The sequence below is a fragment of the Cibotium barometz genome, chromosome 9 (genome assembly GCF_041138505.1).
Source record: "Cibotium barometz isolate CiBa-2024 chromosome 9, ASM4113850v1, whole genome shotgun sequence".
Taxonomy (NCBI): domain Eukaryota; kingdom Viridiplantae; phylum Streptophyta; class Polypodiopsida; order Cyatheales; family Cibotiaceae; genus Cibotium; species Cibotium barometz.
Genome location: NC_141054.1, coordinates 36335190 through 36354922, shown reverse-complemented (window position 1 = coordinate 36354922; position 19733 = coordinate 36335190). Strand labels below are relative to the sequence as shown.

Sequence of the window (19733 nt, the reverse complement as noted above, 5' to 3'; positions counted from 1 at the left end):
ATAAGTGAGTGAAAAACAACTTGACTTAGGTTAAATCCTTATTCATTATGATATTCAATGTCTCTCATGCTTTGATACCCTTTCCTTAAAATGTTTTACCTTTAAAGAGTAGGTTTGAAAAGTTGAAAATGGTTTTTCATCACAAAACTAGTGTTAAGATTGATGTTCACAAGGTTCTTGGTGTCTTTCATGTCCACAATTGAATAAGGTTCTCCATGCTATAACCTTTCTCATGATATCAAATAAAAGGATGACTCATAAAATGTACCATGCATATATATATATATATATATATATATATATATATATATTTATAGAAGGTCAAATCACTTGTCTAAAGAAGTGACATGGGATACTAAAATATCTCAAGTTTTTACAAGAAGAAAGGTATTGTCAAAACATATGTTGTGCTTATGAGTTAAGGTGTTAGTGTGCTTATCACACTATTGTACAATTACACGGGAGCTTCTTACGTTTATTAAGATCTTTCTCAATACCTTCTAAACGAGTAATGATGTCCGCAAATGTTGGTCTGTTCAATGGAACATCATCCCAACATGAATACAACAACCTGCATTGAAAGTCACTCAATCAAAGGTAAGAATTAATGCTTTACTTGTCTAGGTACCAAAAACTTGAAGTGTTTCAACAGTAAACCACATGTAGGAGCTTCCACCCTTTACAAGCTCAGCTGTAACTCTTCCAAATAAATTTATTGGTTTGCAACAGTCTTAATGAGGGGCCTGGAGATGCAACAGTCTTAGCTCTTCCACATTAATTTATTGGTGCTCAACAGTCTTAATGAGGGGACTGGAGATGCAACTAAATTGAGTCTCCAATAATGTGTTTGTCAAACATATGAAGAGAGAGAAATCTAGTTCAAGAAGCACAATCATGGGGATTGATTTTGGACATTGCTATTCTAAAGAATTTATCTAAGCAGCCAGTCAGAGTACTAAAAAAAGCCTAGGGCTAAGTGCCCACCAACACTCACACTGAAAAAACCTGTGTCCAATCACAGGGAAAAAACGCCCGTGAGTAAGCTATGCTCCACCCTCAATATCGTAAATCCGAGCTCCATCTAGCTTGAAGGCCCCCATTATGAGGAGTACCCAGCTTGGAAGCCTTGCAACCCAGTTTGAATTTCTGGAATGGTGCCCTATTGAGGCCAGATGGTTTGTAGATGGCTTATTAGGATGGATGGGGTCATGCATGGGTTTGGAAGAGGTCTTCCTAGAACAATGTCCTTGAAATTGTGAGCCAGATTTGGAGCCCCCAAACTGAAGAACTTACATTATTTTTATCAGTTGATGGAGTCGGGATGGTCACTTTGTCTTCTTACTCTATTCAGTCTACCATAGCCGCCTCACAAATTGGTGACACTGGAAGACCGACCTGTGGCACCACAGTCTATAGAGGCTATTAAGAGAGCTTGGCCCTAGCCTATCCATTACTGCACTGTGTCTTCCTTCTGGTGCACAACCTGTCTCAGCAGTTCTAATCCAACTATGGAAGCTGCCTCCATAGGAGCAATGAGTTGAATTTGGAACAATCTGTTGTATCAATAATTCAGTAATTGAACAATCTGATGAGATTCTACTTGTGGTGATTCTTGTCTTTTTCACACATTGCAAGTGGGCTAGCACCAGTCTTGGCAAGGGTTTATCCATTAGTCTAAGTTACATCCATCACACTTGTGGGGACATCATGGCACGTGGATCCTTCTGCTATTTCTATTGAAGCACATGTTCTTTGAAAGCACATGGAGCATATGGCTATACAAGGGCAGCCCGCTTTGGTCAAAGTCTTCTTCTAAAAAGTTTCATGCTTTTGCTGAAGTCCAAGCTGAAATCAGATTTTTCTCTGTGGAGTTGGTGATTATGCTGAATCATCTCCTTTTTTTCCCTCCTGCTCTATCAAGTCTCCTCACCATCAAGGATATTGTAGAGTCCTTTGCCAATGAGAAGCATCTTGCAAACTATTACACACTGCAATCAGACCCTTTACATTTTTCTTTAAGATTGAGAGGCTCATGCGAATGTGCATTTTCAGCACGTGACAAGCATCCACACATCGAAGCACATCATCAAACCTCAAAAGAAGCAGCAATTCTAGTCTACCTGTCATCCAAACTTGCTGTTTATGATCTTCTAGTCCTCCCTAATATTGATGTAGAACTGTGATTGCACCAATCCTGGTTTCATGCACACTAACAGATCATCCTTTTGGCTACAAAAGGGTAGTGCAAATCTCCAAGGAAGCAACATTGACAAATAGACCTGGACAATTGAGAAATCATCGCCACCAGGTCCCCACATGAGAAGTTGTAGCTAAACGATGAAGGGAGTCAAAAATCTCTAACGCGTGAATCTGAATTCTGACCTTTCTTGTGAGCTGTAGACAAGTGGGACTCAAAACTCTTTGTTTATGCTTAAGAGTTATTGCTCATTTTTTTTTTGTTTTGCAGGTCATACTTCATTAACGTGTGACCGATTATAAGCGAGTTTGGACATTTACACTTCATTAAAGTGTGGGCAGACATGCCACGGGTCTTCATGCAATAGAGCTGGTACAGCAGGTACAACTCTCCATTCAGCCGGTACAGCAATAACATGGTTGGTACAACTGGTACAGAATCTGAAACAGCAGGTACAACCCTCCATTCAGCTGGTACAACAAGTACATGGGCTGGTACAGCAGATACAACTCTCCATTCAGCTGGTACAGCCCTCCATTCAGTCGGTACAGCAAGTACATGGGCTGGTACAAAAGGTACAACCCTCAAATTAACTAGTACATCACTTAATGCAACCCGTATAGTACATAAATCAGCCGGTACAACTAGGTACAGCCATCAAGAGGCTAAAGAAATAGAGAAACCTTCTGTTGAGGGGAGCGGAGTGTAGGAACTCTCCATGAAGTGTTGTAGATAAGAATGCGAGCAATCATCATACTAGAGGCTAGTTAGCAACAAGAGAGCCTCTCTAAATGAAGAGAGAGGGCTCCAATTTATAGATTTGGGCCTCCCATGAGTTAGAATGGCAAGTAAAAGCTATAATGACAAGTGTAGAGCCAAGGTGCCAAGTGTGAGGCCACTTGTCTCACTTTGATCCACTGTCTTGCCACATGTCCCAATTTAAGACATGGTTCCCCCATGAACTTCATCTCTAAAAATATCTCGTTGTCAGGCTGTTGGTACCAAGGGTGGTGTCTGTATCTTTGTTTAAGCTTTGATCTTGCCTTGCATCATTGGACATGGTGTCATTTTGCCTGCGAGAGCGCAGTGGATCCTTCTTATGCAGGGTACTACACGCATTGGTATTCTCAACCTCTATGCTCCTAACCATAGAGGTGAGAGGATTGCCTTTTGGAAATCTCTCACTACATTGATGCCTCTTGCCAACCATTAGATTATTGGTGGAGATTTTAACAGGAGAAGAGATGCAGGAGGTATTTATGCACGGTTAGACAGATTTTATGTGGATGATTGGGTGCTTGACAGAGGTGGGCATACTTTTATTGCTACAGGCACCTCTAAGTTGGATCATTGCCCAGTGGTTTTTTTTATATAGTGAAGATGTATTTATATTAATAATATGAAAAGAGTACATATAAATTGTGGGTTAGTCTTCTCAAACAATCAAGAGAAGAACTACCCACAGAAACTGCTCAATCCAATATCCTCTTAGTGAGTAGTCTCATTGTATCTGACTGCCATCTGTTTACACTCACTAGACTAGCAATGTTAGCTTTCACTAAATAGATAACTTTCTTAGGATCTACACTTTGCATGCCATCATTAACAAAGACCAGAGTGTTCCTCGTAGACCAAATCTCCCACAAGCATGTAAATCTTGCAAATCCAAAAAGGCTATTACTCTCCTCTACCGGACCAATCTTTTTACCCAAAACCCAATGGGACCATGTACATTGCAGCCCAAAAATGTCCCCCCCCCATATAGAGAGCTGTGTCCAAAAGGATCTTAATGCCGGGCAATCCCAAAAGGCATGCTTGAAATCCTCGATGGCTGCTTTGCATCTTGGGCATATCCCTGAGGCCATATTTCTGATCATCAGCTTACAGCCTACCGAAAGAGCCCCAACCATGATTCTCCACAAAAAAGTTTGAGCATGTGTTGGCAGTTTGGATCCCCAAATTCTTCTGCATCTGGACTCCCAGCATTTGTCCGGCCAAGCTACTTTCCATATTATATTGAAATGTTTAAAATCTCTCTTCTCTTGCATTAACATCTGATAAAACTTGGCAGTTGATTCCCGACCAAGGGAAAGTCCATCTGTCCACCCCCAATCTTTGATCCACCTTTCCGTGAGTTGAGAAGTATTGATAGTTAGTGTCTTGAGCTTACCAATAATTACATGTAGATAAATCTTATCAAATCTTGAGAGACCATACATTGCCCAGTGGTTTTATGTATTAGAGATTTGAATTGCCATGGATCAGCACCCCATGTACGCATCCCTGATCATTTGTTTTCAGATGCAGAGCTATCGCGTCGTATGCTTGATATTTGGAGATCTCATGATTTCTCACAGGCCTCTCAAAGAACATTGGGTCTTACTTTGATAAAAGTGAAAAATTCGATGGCTCTAGGTACCACACTTAGAGCATCAAGATGCAAATGGCATTAATTGATAAGGATATGTGGGGAGTGGTATATGGGGCTGAAAGGACACTAAGTGCTCGTGATCTGGAGCAAGTAACAAGATACAATACCTTGGATACCAAAACATTGTATTTCATCATTAGTGGTCTAGGTGAGAACCAAATTCACCAAGTGACTTCTGCTAAGAGCTCTAATGAGGCATGGTTAAGGCTTCGCTCAATATTTGGCCAAATCAATGCTGCACCTAGGCTTTTTCTAAGGAAAAAGCTTTACAGGATGGAGAAAGATGACAAGACAAGTGTGGATTCTCATATCAATGACATTAGGTGTCTAATTGATCAACTTAGTGGTGCTAGTGATGAGGAAGAGGCAACCTTTGTGTTGCTAGCCAGCATGCCTCTTGCCTATGAGCATTGTTTCGGTGGCATCTTCTTTCAGCTTGGAGGAGACAAGGATGGAAACCAACAAGGCCTCAACTTCTATTATTGTTCCACATGTTTCACAGGTTCTTATCATGGACAAGAAGAAGACAAATCCTAGGTCTTGGTATTAATGCAAGAAAAAGAATCATGTGATCAAAGATTGCTTCAAAAGGAAGAAGGATGAAGAGGAAGGCAAAGACAGACAAAGATAGTGGGAAGACTATGGCCAAACAGAAGGCCAACTTCACCAAGCATTCGTTTTAGCATTTGTTTGTTTTTCCAAAATAAAGACATTTTAATCTTCTTAGTGATTTAGCAAGTGGGCAACTTTTACACTTTGTGTTGTGTTCTTGAACGACACACTCTTCGTGGTATGTATGTAGATCAAGAGAGGGTGTTAGAAAATGTGATCTACATTAGAAATAGTGTATGGTGACATGGTCACATACATAAATCCTTGATGGTAGGTTACATTTGGATATAGGCTAAAGTCTAAGGTCTAGGTAACCATGGTTTGTAGGTGGCAAGCATGGTTGGTCAACCCTAGGCTTTATGGCACCTCCCTTGTGTGGATGATGTATAGGGAACATGGGCAAGTGGCCCTTGGCATTTGATCTAGGCGCCTACTTGAGATGGGCCTATATAAAGAGGGTCTCACCCCCTTTGTGGTGTGTGAGAGCTCTATCTTGATGTAATCTCTCTTTGTGAGTAATATACTTCGTGATTATTTGTGGAAACTCTAGTTCTTGTATTTGTGCTTTTGATTATGCTAATCATGTTGCTAATTACTTCATGTGGGTTATTCTAGTTTGGTTAGCTCTCTAATCATTAGCTAAGCGCTCTTTGTGATAGCATTCAGGCAATAGGAGGTGCCTACAAGTGGATGCTACTTCAAAAGTGCAAAGAACAAGTTTCTAGGATTTCATCATGATTTCCGGGAGATCCAACGGATTCCCGGGAGACCCAAAACAGGCAAATATGGCTTGCGGGACACGGTAGGAGGTGGAACGGAGTCAAGGTGGGAAAGGGGGCCATGAGGTGGTGTGCGGGGGGGCTGAGGTGTCACCTGCACACAATTCAAGAAGGCGCCTACACACACTTGATGGGAAGGGAAAGGGGGCCACATGTCTCTCTCTCTCTCTACCTGCTATTCCCGACAATGCCAACTCACTCTCTCCCTCATCTTTGGAAAAACGTGAGCTTGATGGAAGGCTCTATGTGAGCTTGTGATTCATAACTAACCTTGTTTGATCATATCATTTGTTGATTAGCGTTAGGATTAATTATTTCATCTAGTATGTCATAAAAAGAAGCTGGACTACCTAGAATAAAGGATGAATGCAACCCCCTATTGTCCTAGATGCACTACAGATTTTGGATTACACCAGATGGAGTAAAGAGTGTGTCCAATTGCCCTCAATAGCCTTTGAACATCCAATCCTACAAATCTCTGAATCTCCGAAAGTATGCAATAGTCTTCCAAGCCGAGCCTACTTGCTGGAGTGATGTGCTTTGAAGGAAGAATTAGAAATTTGTGCTAAAGTCATGGTATGGATCATTCACAAACTGAAGCTGAAATCACCAAGGTGGAGATGACAGGCACAGGCAGAGAAAGTGAGACAAGCTGAAGTTATGAAAAAGAGATATTGCACGACTCAATATGGTGATTGCTTTAAACTTCAAAACAAAGAAAAGAAAAAGAAGGAATCCAATAAGGGTTCTAGAAGTTCTGCGTCCGACGATAAGAGTTCTAAGCAAGAGGACTCAACTATCAAGACTTCTCACTTATGGCTATTTGCAGTTATGATCTTGAACATGATGCATGTCTCATTGCAACTGTACGAAGCTGGAAGGCGAAAATAAGGGTTGGCCTGGCAGGGGCTTGTGAGGGCCAGGTCCGCCTAGAGGGTGGGCGGCTCGGCCAAGCTTCTTGCCCCCCGGTCCGCCCAGCTGATGGAGGTGGTGGTGTTGGTGGCACTCAGTGTTGGAAATGGGCTGAAGCCTGCCAAGTCGGTGGTGCGAAGGCAGAGGAAGCGGTGAACCTGGTCGAGAAGGTGGATCGTGGGCGGACGATGCGTGAGGCAGACAATGGCTCTAATAGTGATTGAAGCTGCAGGGTTAGGCTGTGGCGGGTGGAAGATCACCATGGTGGAGTGGAGATGACAGGCAAAGAGAGAGAAAGTGAGACAAGCTGAAGTAATGAAAAAGAGAGATTGCACGGCTCAATATGGTGATTGGATTGATAGATAAAATGAAGTACAAGCCCTACACCAAACTATTTGACCCTTATTTAATGCATGCTTATCCACCCTCCTAAGAGGTGGTCCACATGCAGACTCACCACCAGCCTTTTAAGGGGCTAGCCCGTTCACACACACATAGAGGCTCCGATTTATCCCAACACAAAAAAAATTCAAGAACAACACAATCTATAGGATAGTGCCCTTATAGAGGATATGGGTTCCTGAATCAGTGGGCCAACAATTCTCCCCAGGTAATGTAGTACGGTCCTCTACTGATACGATGAGAGAGAAGCAATATGATCCCACACCATACACTCCGGGCCTCTTTGCATCTCCAAGCACAATACTAACCCACAACCTCTCCTCTATTTGAAATGGAATTCAGGATGGATCCACATCAGCCCAGGTAACAAGGACTGTTTTTATGAGTAAACATTCACGGCATCAACCCCTTTCTCGCAAATGAAGTCATAGTCCAGCGTTGGGGGGTGCAAACCGGGAATGGGCGATCCCAGGTTTGAATTCTGCCTGGTGCCCTACCGGAAGCAACTCACCCACCATTAAGCGGGGGTATTCAAACTGCCTTCAGTGGGTTCTCATCACTGTCCTCAGGCAGGCTTCAACGTCTACTGTTGAAGGATCTACAACCGGTGAAAAAATAACCTTCCATTCTCTCTCTGCTACCGAGACCACTTGGCATTATCACATTCTTGATTGGGATTTTCCCACAATGACTGTATCTTGAGGAGTCTCCAATATTCTTTGGTTGAATTCTGACTTTTATAATTTTTGCCATACTTAAAAAAGAAGACTCTTTTTCTGAAAAAACAATGGCCCACCTTAAATATTTTCAGTAGTGTTTTGGCTTTTAATTTGATGTACTTCTGAAAGAAAAAGAGATTAAGTTTTTTTGGCATTTATAATACATACTCTTTCAAATCCTTGGGGTAAGTAAGTGCTGTCAAAGGAGGTCTGATATTTTCATGAGCTCTTTTGCCTGCTACCCATTGAGCATCCTCAGATCCCCAAGAAAGCCGACCTTCAAACATCTGTCAATAACATCCGTACGTTATCTGTAAACATTGCAGTTGTATACACAAAAACTGTTTGCAGATACATGTGCACTGGCTACGCAGGTTACATCATATCTTTGCATGATCAAATCATGCACTAAATCACTGCCAAAAATGCACAGATATATACTTCATTTGCTTGCAAAATAATCCTTCACGTTTCACCAGAAAACCAATACACCATACATGACAGGCCAGTGCGAGACTATGCTTCATGTAAATGCTTAGCAACATTGTCGCAATGTGGTTATAGATTTCCTTCCACACAAAAGGTTTTTTAAGCTTGTAAGATTAAACAAGAAGAATTTAATAGGAGCACCCCTCCCAAGTAACAAAAACACTTTTGGACAATATAGAGTGAGATGAGTAAAACTCGTCCCCATGTACACCCAATTGTGAGCTGGGTAGTAATGAGAGGAACCTCCTGTCATCCAAACCACTGTAGATCCCATAAGCCTGCAGATAGTCCCCAATGTTTTCCCTGATAATCCCTAATTTCTGTCCATTCATCTGTAATGCCCACAACCATTGCAGCTTCTTTTTAGCCCGAATCTGCACACCACTCTAACCCACTTGTACCTGCTGTCCTAACCCACATAGATGCCTGCCTTCTGTCCCTCTGCTACCCCCGTTGAGCCTCAGTCCAGTGCCTCTGTGATGCTGATTTTGCCCATCGACCCACCCGTTTTCCACCCTTTTAGGACCCCTATGAATTTTCCAACCATCCCTCTTTCCTTGTTGCAGAAAGTGTATAGCTTCTTTACCATCGGTGTAATACCTGCATCTAGAATCTAAACCCCACCATCCAGGAGAGCTATTGATTCCATGGAAAAACAGCAGGAGATGCAAGAAGCCATCAACTCGGATTCAGAAAAATTCTTGATTGGCAAGATCTCTGGCTCATGTCTCTCTTGCAAATTCGATACTTGATAGTTTTTGCAAAATCTATTTGCTCTTCATGCATGCATCTATTGGACTTTCAAATTGAAGTACTAAAATACTAAGTTCTAAATTACTATGTACATGCAGTCCATAATGTGAACACGCTAAGTGAGTGAGTTGGCAAGATAAGTATGCCATATCTCAATGGTGGACTAGTAGTTGGTGTAGTCCAACTGTAGAATCACTGGCGAAGATCTATCATGTCAGTATCCTACCAAACACACTAGTGATGTAAGTGGCAGAAATGGTCACCCAGGTATATCATAAGTGTCAGCTTGTGTTGAGCTTGACATCTCAATAGGACTCATGCCAACTACATGATCAGGATGCCCTCATTGCCTTGGTAGCACCGCTGTAAGAGGCCTTCCAAGTCCATTGAGACAAGCTACACTCCCCATGCGCCCACGCGAATGGCCGAAGGCCTAGCCAGAGAAGATGAGGCCTCCACCTTCTTCACGTGTGGAGGAGCAAGGCTCAAGAAGCCCGTACAAGGGCATTGTGCAGTGGTAATTATTTTTCTTAGAGTTTCTACCCATAAGAAACCTCACCTCTCTCTCTAAGAACTATGAAAGTCCTACACTGAGTACATAGCTTCCCATATTCCCCTATCTTTTGACAAGAAACCTCACCTCTCTCTCTAAGAACTATGAATGTCCCACAAGATTGAGTACATAGCTTCCCATATTCCCATATTCCCCTATCTTTTGACAAGACTTTACATTACTCTTTTTTGGTGTGTTCACATAACTTCTTGCTATAGCTTGAGATTTCTTGAGAGTGCTTAAACACAAGGTTCAAATCTTAAAGAAAGTTTTTAGCTACCTGGAATCTTTGCCTTTTCTAGCCCTATATCTACTAGTGCCTCAAATGAAATGCATACATCATCATAAACGGATTAAAGGATGTAGATTGTACACTTGTATTGTTAGATATTGTTCCCAATTATTATTATTATTTTCTTGAAAAAAAGATCCTTCTATTAGTTACCAAGAAAAACAACCATAATGGCTAAGTACAAACTTGTCCCGAAATGGGAAGCAAGAGTCCAGAAGCATAAAAGGGAAGGATGCTCTTGTCCTCCGGCTGGCCGCTCTAGGAGGAGAAGGCTATCTCATACAATGGGGGGAGGGGGATGTTAGAAGTCATCTCCTGTCTAGTTTCATACACCAGGGCCTTTGTTGTGGGTGTGCCCGCCCTTATGAGGTGTTTTCCCATTTTTCCCCACACTCCGTATTTTTCCCCTATTTTTTCCCATTTTTTTGAGGCTTGGGAGGGCTGCCAGGTGATGCCAGGAGCACTCTGAAGCTGGCCGACTGGATCTACATCAGTCGTGGGCTGTCAGGGTGCTGGCCGACTTGTTCTGTCTAGGCGGAGGCATCTGTAGCTGGCCGACTGCTATTTTCAGCAGTCGTGGACATATTCCTCAGTCGTGGGCTTTCCTGATGCTGGCCGACTGCCCTCTAGGGGAGTATATATAGGTCCTCAGCCCCCATGCCTTATTTGTATCATATCTCGGGATCTTCTTGTGTATATAGAGCAGAGTTACACGCCTACATCTGTCTCTCTCTTGTGCTGTTTTTCTGCCTGCGTTTTTGCTTTTGCTCTTGTGTTCCCAGGCTTGGTCATCATCTCCGCTGCATATTCTGACATGGTATCAGAGCCCTAGGCTCTAGATAGGTCTTGGGATTTGTGTGAGCAAGAGGGGGCTGTTTTTGTGGCTGATTGGTGGACTGTTTTGGGCTGATCGGGAAGAGGAGAAGCAAGAGGAAGGCGGGCTGATTTGCTGGACAGCCACTTGCAGGTATCAGTTCTTCTTTGTTCCCACCCACCCACCCTTTTCAGAGTACATCCCCGCTATGGCAGATCTGTTTGAGATGGCCGAGAGACATGTGAAGATCCCGACACTCCCCACGTTTCCGGTGGACCGTCAGTTGGACGGGAGCAACTATGGCATATGGAAGGTGATGATGGAATCCGTTCTGGAGTCCTACGATCTCGCCGATTTCGTCGTTGTTGGTGTTCCACGGCCGGAAGTAGAGGAAGGGGAGTTACCGTCAACCCGAAAGGACCGGGAGGCCCAGACGCAGATGTGGGATCGCGTCAACGCCAGGGTCCGTTCGTTTATTTTCCTCAACTGCACACCACAGGTAATCAATCATGTAAAGCACATGACGCTGGCCAGAGGTATATGGCAGCATTTGGCTTCTCTGTACAACAGGGTATCACCCATGAAGAGGATTTCTTTGGAAGTACAGATTGTGATGAGTGGCAGTGTGGTAATAGCTACTCAGGTGTGGATACGCTGCAGGTGCGGGCTTTCCGGGACGAGATGGTGGATAGGTTGCCAGTAGATGGCAGCAGTTGGCAGGAACTTTCCAGTACTGATGTTGGTAGTTCTTGTGTTCGTGAGTCAGAGGAAGCTAAACAGGTCACTTATGCTCTGATGTCTCGTCGTGTTCGGGACATAGAACTTCCAGTAGTTGTTCTTTCCACGGGGACCTTTCAGAAAGCCAGGCAGGCGACAGGTGCTTACTTGCAGAAGGAGGTGGTTTCTCCAGGCTTTGTGGTTCCGGATTCAGAGGGGGTGGTTGACAGGTTTCATCAGGCTTCCAGGACTTGTTTGTGCAACGTAACAGGTGTTGATCCTTGTGAGCAGTGTGATGTCTCTGTGATTCAGAAGCTGTATGGTTCATGGATCTGGTTGATGGACACCGGATTGGACGGGAGCTTCCTGATAAGGCGGTTGAGCTCATGGTTGCGGATGTCTCTTTGGGAGGCAGGATTGCGTTTCCTGTGGTTTCTGCGACATGCGAAGGATCAGAGACTCTTTTACACAGGAGGGGGATTGTTGGATGGAGTCCGACTCCGCGGATGGAGTGACTCAGTTTGGGGAGGAGATCTGGACACGAGGGGATCTACTTCAGGCCCAGGAGCAAATCTACGGAGCAGGAGGAGGTTACATTGCAGGTTTGGGCTTCCACTGGAGGAACCCATGGTCATCCAGAGGCACTTTGTTCGTGAACAGATCGTTGCTGATGACATCTTGCTGGAATTCTGTTCCACGGAGGACAGTACGGTGGACCTCTTCACGAAGTCGCTCTCAGGATTTGCTCAGGCGGCACCCCAGCTCCCAGTGGTTGGTTACACAGCCAGGAGCTGAGAGGGGGTGTTAGAAGTCATCTCCTGTCTAGTTTCATACACCAGGGCCTTTGTTGTGGGTGTGCCCGCCCTTATGAGGTGTTTTCCCATTTTTCCCCACACTCCGTATTTTTCCCCTATTTTTTCCCATTTTTCTGAGGCTTGGGAGGGCTGCCAGGTGATGCTAGGAGCACTCTGAAGCTGGCCGACTGGATCTACATCAGTCGTGGGCTGTCAGGGTGCTGGCCGACTTGTTCTGTCTAGGCGGAGGCATCTGTAGCTGGCCGACTGCTATTTTCAGCAGTCATGGACATATTCCTCAGTCGTGGGCTTTCCTGATGCTGGCCGACTGCCCTCTAGGGGAGTATATATAGGTCCTCAGCCCCCATGCCTTATTTGTATCATATCTCGGGATCTTTTTGTGTATATAGAGCAGAGTTACACGCCTACATCTGTCTCTCTCTTGTGCTGTTTTTCTGCCTGCGTTTTTGCTTTTGCTCTTGTGTTCCCAGGCTTGGTCATCATCTCCGCTGCATATTCTGACAGGGGAAACAACCACACAAGTGGTCTATAGTGCAAAGTGGGCTCACCACCATTGTTAGTAAGAAAGGGACTGTGGCGCCAGATCCTCAGGAAGGCCTCTCGACGCTTCCGCATGCGGTCTGAGCCACCCTAAAGCTCCCCCCACTGACCATGGAGGGTATGAATGATATCGAGCCAGATGCTCCAAATGGACTTCGTTGGCGAGGTGAGGGTGGCTTTGATGGCTTCACTGCATCGAGCTCTCCAAATGTGCCACGTAGTATTACTGGTGAAAATCTCTATGGGATTGTCACTTCATAGGGAGGCTCGTGCCTGGATCTGTGTCTTACCTATGGGACTGTCACTCCATAGGAAGACCGGGATTTATGTTTTCTGTCGTGTCATCATTGTGCTCAATTTGCTCAGCGAATCTCTAGAGGTTCCCCTCGTCCCTTGCTAGGTACCCCTTGTCCCCTGCTAGGTATGCTGCCGTGTCATCGGCGATCTTGGAATCAAGTAGCTCGTCTTGCGCGTAGATGGGAAGAGGCAATCCCTGGATGTAACATAGCGGATGCCTTCATACGGTTAATCACAGCCCTCAAGCACATTAACGCAAAATGCATGAGAGAGAGAGAGAGAGAGAGAGAGAGAGAGAGATGTATGTAAGGGCCCCTGATGAGTACGCAAAGGCCCCCGCCAAACAGCATCTGAGAAATCCCCCTGCGGGGCAACAAATCGTGTCTTTTTACCACGTACTTCCACCCATGGCTGCTCAACCTCATTTTGAACATCCACATGTACATCCATGTGCTGGGCATCATGTAAAGGAGCATCATGCTCATCTTCCACGGGCAACTGCCCATCAACGATATCCTTGGTAGCAACAACTTGTTCTTTCTTAGGACATTCGGAGACAAAGTGGCCCATCTCACCACATTTGAAACAGTGGTCAACAAATGTATCCCACCTCAATTCATACATTAAAGGTTGCAGCCCATCCATATTGACACGCAAATGTATCGGCCTAGGTCTCCCAGTATCCCACAACATGCATAGACGATTTCAGTTTCTAGATGTCATTCGAGGCACCACCAAGACATCACCGATACCTCGCATGAGACTTGGTAAAACACGCCAAAACATTGGTGGGAATTGTTTCACTTCAACCCAAACTGGGCAAGCCTGGCGCAACATATCTTGGTACTCTACCATAGGCTTCCACGGAACCACATGAACCAACTGCCCATCCAAAAAGAGTGGCACCTGCTCCAAGACTTCCCTACGGGCTTCCGAAGTGCGAAAAAGTATTTCATAAAAGCCTCTCGGACCATCATAAATCTCCTCAAGTGCCTCAAGCGACACCAAGCGGCCCAACCATGCTCTAAGACGAGGCAACAACGGAATACGCCTAGTAAAGAAGAAGATAGCAGCACGATCATGAAAATCTGCTAGCTGTTGTAGCAACAAAGGAGTCTCCATGCATACATCAGCCACACCGCCATTATCTACTGCAACCATTTGCACGCTATTTGCCTTCACATATTCTTGCAGAAGCTCACCCAGTGATCTGCAGCAAACGTGCAAACTCCGGAGAAGGTACCTGAGAACTTTCCTCTGCATTCTCTCCAACATTCCAACAGACCAGGATTGAGAGGCCGGGAGGCCAACTTTCTCAGGGTACAGGGGCTCTTGGGGTGGATAGAGTAGAACGCTATCCTATTAGAAGTCGCCTAACAAAAGAAGCACAACAACAATTGCCTCTTGTGTTTGGTTCGAAGGGTGAGGTCATCTCGCCATGGGATGGTCATTGCTCGGGAACTCCAAGGGTAGTCTAAGATCACAAATACCATGTCTAAAAATGCAATGCTTCAAAAGGTTCGTGATTTGGCAGATTATCCTGGGCCTAGTACACAGCCTTGTTGATTCCTTTTCTGGGAAGGCTTATGAAAATTGTACAATGGAATGTAAAGGGTATTTCTTCGCGCCAAAAGCAGTTTAGGCTTTGGCGTACAACTTTTTGTCATGGTTGGGATGTTTTGTGTGTAGTTGAACATAGCCAGCATAAGGTGGCTGGCAAAGCCTATGTATATAAGGGGTTTCATGTTTTCTACAGCGGACATCCTGCTTCGCAGTCAGGTGTTATGTTTGCTGTTCGTTCGCAGTTTTAGCCTTCTCTTGTGATTCAAGATGTTCATGGAAGATTTCTAGTGATACAGATTGTTTGGGATGATACGCCTTTATGGTTGTTAGGGGTGTATGCTCCAAATAATGCTCGTGCACGCCGTTTGCTGTGGAATGACTTGTGTGCTCTTTCAATCTCTCATCCTTGCTTTGTGATGGGAGACTTTAATATGTGTGTCTCCAGGGAGCAAGCCACGTCGCCTTATTCTGTAATGGATGGCCCTGAGAGAATGGCGTAAGAAGCTTTTGCAGCAAGGTCGCTAAGCCCCGCCTCCCCCTTTGCTGCCCGCCCCTACCTTCTTCAATCCCCGCCTACCCCTCTGCTGCCCCTGCCTGCCCCTTTGCCCTTGCTTCGCTCCCCGCCTTTGCCCCCCTTCCTCTGCTGCAGCTATTTTATCTGGATTCAAGTCGGCCGCCCACTTTTCTTGATTAGTCTTATGGCTTTTTCTGCCGCAGCCAATCTCTCATCACCCCCACTGGCCGGGAGAATCATCAATTTTTCACAAGACGAGCTCACCTCTATTCAGCACGACATTGACCTTGAGGTCCAGACTACCCTTGTTGCGAGAGTTTATGGTTCCCACCCCTCTCGTTCGCAGGCCCGTGAATGGCTTCTAGCAGCTCTCCCTTCGGAGTTGATTGTGCACTTTCAGGATACTCGTTTACTTGGTTGAGGCTTCTTCCAGGTGGACTTTCATTCTTCAGAAGCTACTTCTTAGGCTTTGGCTAGCAGCCCCTTTCCTCTTGGTCCTAGGAAGAATTTTTCTTCCAATACCAGGTGGGCTTTGATCCAATGGTGGAGGATCAACGCCTTACCCCGGTCTCACTACGGTTCCCTGCTCTTCCTCGGTCCTATTGGAAGCTTTTAGTTTCCATACGGGCATCCTTTGGTCAGGTTCTAGAGGTACCAATCCTCCCGAGCTCTCTTGCCTTAGCTTCCGCGGCCGTTACCACCACTCTTGATGGTGTACCCCGGGTCCTTGTGCTTGTTTCTGATCCATCGATTACTAATGATCATGTAATGCTTCAGAGACCTCTCATTTCCGCCAGAGGATGGAGATTGCAGGCAGACCTGACCAGTACCGGATTTGTTGTCGACAGGGTCACATTGCTAGAGATTGTCCCAGATCGAGGGGCCATGCTAGGAGGCGGCGTGGTCCTGCCCATCAGAGGCCTTCTGCATATGCCGAGACTCTAGCTGCTCCTTTGCCACAGCAGACCACACAGCGTTGGGTTGTGGTTAGGGATGGCAGGCACCCTCGGACCCCCGTACCTACCCCTTCACCCACACCCCCTGTGGAGCACCCTAACCCCTATGCAGCTCTTGCCTCACAGGATGTTGATCCTTTTTTGGAGGATGAGGCCTTGCAGGCACATGATTTGGATCCCTCACAAGAGGATGCTGCATTACAGTTTTACAGGATGATTGTACCCTTGAGGATGATGTTGCACATTCGCATTGTCATGGTACCTCTCCAGTTCTGAGGACTAGCCCTGGCTTTTCCCCAGAGTGGGAGAGAGAGGTAAGGTTTACATCGTCAGATTTTCCCTCCCTTACCTATGCGAGACGTACTTCCGCCTCTAAAGGGGGTCCTTCGTCGACCACGAGATCTGGTCGTTCCTACTCTGAGTCTTTATGAGGATTGTCTCTTGGAACATTCAGGGTCCTGGGGGTTTTTTTCCGCGTCGACGGAAACACATTGTAAAAACCCAGCTTCATTGTGCAGTCTCACAGGTGGACCTATGGATATATTGCTCTTGCAAGAGCATAAACTGGATGCTAGTGAGTGTGGGAGATCAGGCAAGCTTCTCTCGGGACACACCTTTTGGTCACCGGCTGTTGGTACCAAGGGTGGTGTTTGTATCTCTGTTTCAGCTTTGATCTTGCCTTGCATCATTGGACATGGTGTCATTTTGCCGGCGAGAGCACAGTGGATCCTTCTTATGTAGGGTACTACACGCATTGGTATTCTCAACCTCTATGCTCCTAACCATAGAGGTGAGAGGATTGCCTTTTGAAAATCTCTCACTACATTGATGCCTCTTGCCGACCATTGGATTATTGGTGGGGTTGAGATGAGGTGGACATGAGGGCTTGGTGCATCCTCTTGAAAGATCGTCTTGGGAGAGATTTATACTCTCCATTCATGGTAGAGATTGTTGGCATGAGGATGACATTTTGAGGAGTCCATCCACTCTTCTTTATTCATGGTCTAACAGGAGAAGAGATGTAGGATGTATCTATGCACGGTTAGACAGATTTTATGTGGATGATTGGGTGCTTGACAAAGGTGGACATACTTTGATTGCTACAGGCACCTCCAAATCGGATCATTGCCCAGTGGTTTTATGTATTAGAGATCCGAATTGCCATGGAATGTACGCATCCTTGATCATTTGTTTTCAGATGCAGAACTATCGCGTCATATGCTTGATATTTGGAGATCTCATGACTTCTTACAGGCCTCTCAAAGCTGGCCTCTGCTCTCTGTGATATTAGTGGCTTTTATCACACATGTGCCCTGTCTAAGAGGCAAGAGGCCTTGGACTTAGAAAGGGCTATTAGACGTAGATTGGCTGCCTTGCAGAAAGAGCACGAGAAACATCCTCATGCTCAATGGGTTGTAGATTCTTCATGTACTGTTAGAGCAGAACTTCATCACTCTCTTGAGCAGTGCGCGGAGTACCATTTCCATGCCCAGGAATCCTTTTGGACACAGATGGGTGGCAGATGTAGGAAATATGAAAGCAAGAGCAGACTAGAAATGAAACAAGAACACAAACAAATGAAAGACAAAGAGTTACCTTGAGATGAGTGTAGACAAGACACAAGATTGATGATTATTGATGTGACACCTACAATTTATAGGTGAGAAGTACAAGATTGAGTAGACTCACTTATGGGATAAATGTAGAGGTGCCACATGGCACTAGACTCAAGACACAAAGACTCAACTGAAACTAGACTAGAGAAATAGTACACCTAGTGTGCACTTATTTCCAACACCCTCCTTAAGTGGACACTAGGAGGAAGACAAAAAGACAAGACTATGACATGACAAAAGATAAGACCAAGACAGAGAGACTAGACAAGGATTGAGAGACAAGCTAGAAGACAAGATGGACAAGACTAGAAGACAGACATAAAGACTGATAGACTGAGAGACAAGACATGAGAGACAAAAGATCCTGAGACACCCCTCCTCAAGTGATATCCTCATATGGGTCCACAAGGGTAGGGACAAGAGTGGATCATAGACAGACAGAGAGAGAGACAATCAGCCAGTAGAGTGGTCCCACAGAGAGATAGACTTTCATATAGACATGAGAGAGACTGACAAATAGAAGATAAATGGGGACATAGACAAAATGCCAAAGAGAATGTGGGTAGCTAATCCACAAAAGAGAGGCATATAGACTGATAGACAGAGTGTCAGAGACATATGAGTCATGACTGTAAGATCACACAAGATAGACACATAGACAGAGAGACTGACTGATTGTAGATAGATAGAGAGATGGACCTAGATAGATAATCCCTCCTCAAGGTCAATCCTCCTGCTAGAGTGGGTAATGCAAGGGTGCCTCTTGGATAGGGACAAGATAAGTCCATGTAGACAAATAAACATGATATTACCCCATGATCTACATCATTGGTGATCAATGGTGGTAGATAGCATGAAAACATAGATAATTATGAGAGAGATGGGAAGGTCTTACCATATTTGGCAGTGTCTAATCCCGTACAAGATAGAGAAGTAAATTCAGAACTGAGATTTTTAATTTTTCAAGAGATAGAAAGTAAACTGAAAATAGAACACAACATACACTGGATTTCTGCTTTAAATTTGCTGCTGCAGGTCTGGCTGGTCCAATGGACAGCTAACCCACATGTGAAGATGAAGAGGAAAGGGGAAAATGCCCTTTGCACAGATGTTGCAAATCAGGTCCAAAATCAGCATTGGAGTTTGCCTTCACAAAAGGAGGTGTTGAGCTGATGTCGAGAAGACCAGAGATCCAAAAATGACGAGTTGTTGCATGAGTTGAATGTCCAGGAGGTCCACGACTTGAGAAGACATGTTGATGAAGAAGAGAGTGCGGGGTAGCTGCTGCATGTGTAATACTAGAGGACAGGCCGCCGGCAGTAGAGAGAGAGAAGGTAGAGATGCATGGGCCTGACATGGGCAGGCAGATCTGAAATTGTGCCTTGAGCTGCTGCTGTAGAGGTTGCCGCTATGTGAAAAAACGAAGGGGAAGATCAGGGCAGCGATGAGGGTAGGGGCAGCACGGGCTGCACCTAGAGAGATGCCATCGAGAGAAAGAGTTGCCCAGCTGAAGGAAAAGATTCGCACCATAATGAAGAGCCTTATGCTGATGGAGTAGATGAAGAACATCGTCAGGAAGAAACAGGAACCCTTGAACTGGAGTATGGCGAGGCAGAACTGATGGAAAACAGGGGCGGTCAGAATTCTGTGGCGGGCAGAATAATGGCGACCAGCAGCTGCCCGTGAGGATGCTGACGCTGATGTCGGAGCTCCTCCTACCACTGTCCCGACAGTAGTAGGGGTTTCTTGATTCGCCATCGCT

The 19733-nt window shown here is 45.2% G+C and overlaps 1 protein-coding gene across 3 annotated transcripts in view; it reads right to left on the bottom strand.

Annotated features, from left to right (window-relative positions):
* Window positions 1-353: 353 nt before the first annotated feature.
* The window catches only part of LOC147635528 (serine/threonine-protein kinase VIK-like), a 141601-nt gene continuing 122221 nt past the window's right edge, over window positions 354-19733 (bottom strand). For 2 of the 3 annotated variants that reach the window (XM_086802859.1, XM_086802861.1), the window contains 2 exons: window positions 8221-8339; window positions 354-571 (listed from right to left, as the gene is read on the bottom strand). In XM_086802859.1, the coding sequence (XP_086658985.1) occupies window positions 439-571; window positions 8221-8339 (252 nt within the window). In that variant the 3' untranslated portion in view covers window positions 354-438. The remainder of the gene's footprint in view (window positions 572-8220; window positions 8340-19733) is intronic. The other variant, XM_086802862.1, reaches the window with a different exon arrangement.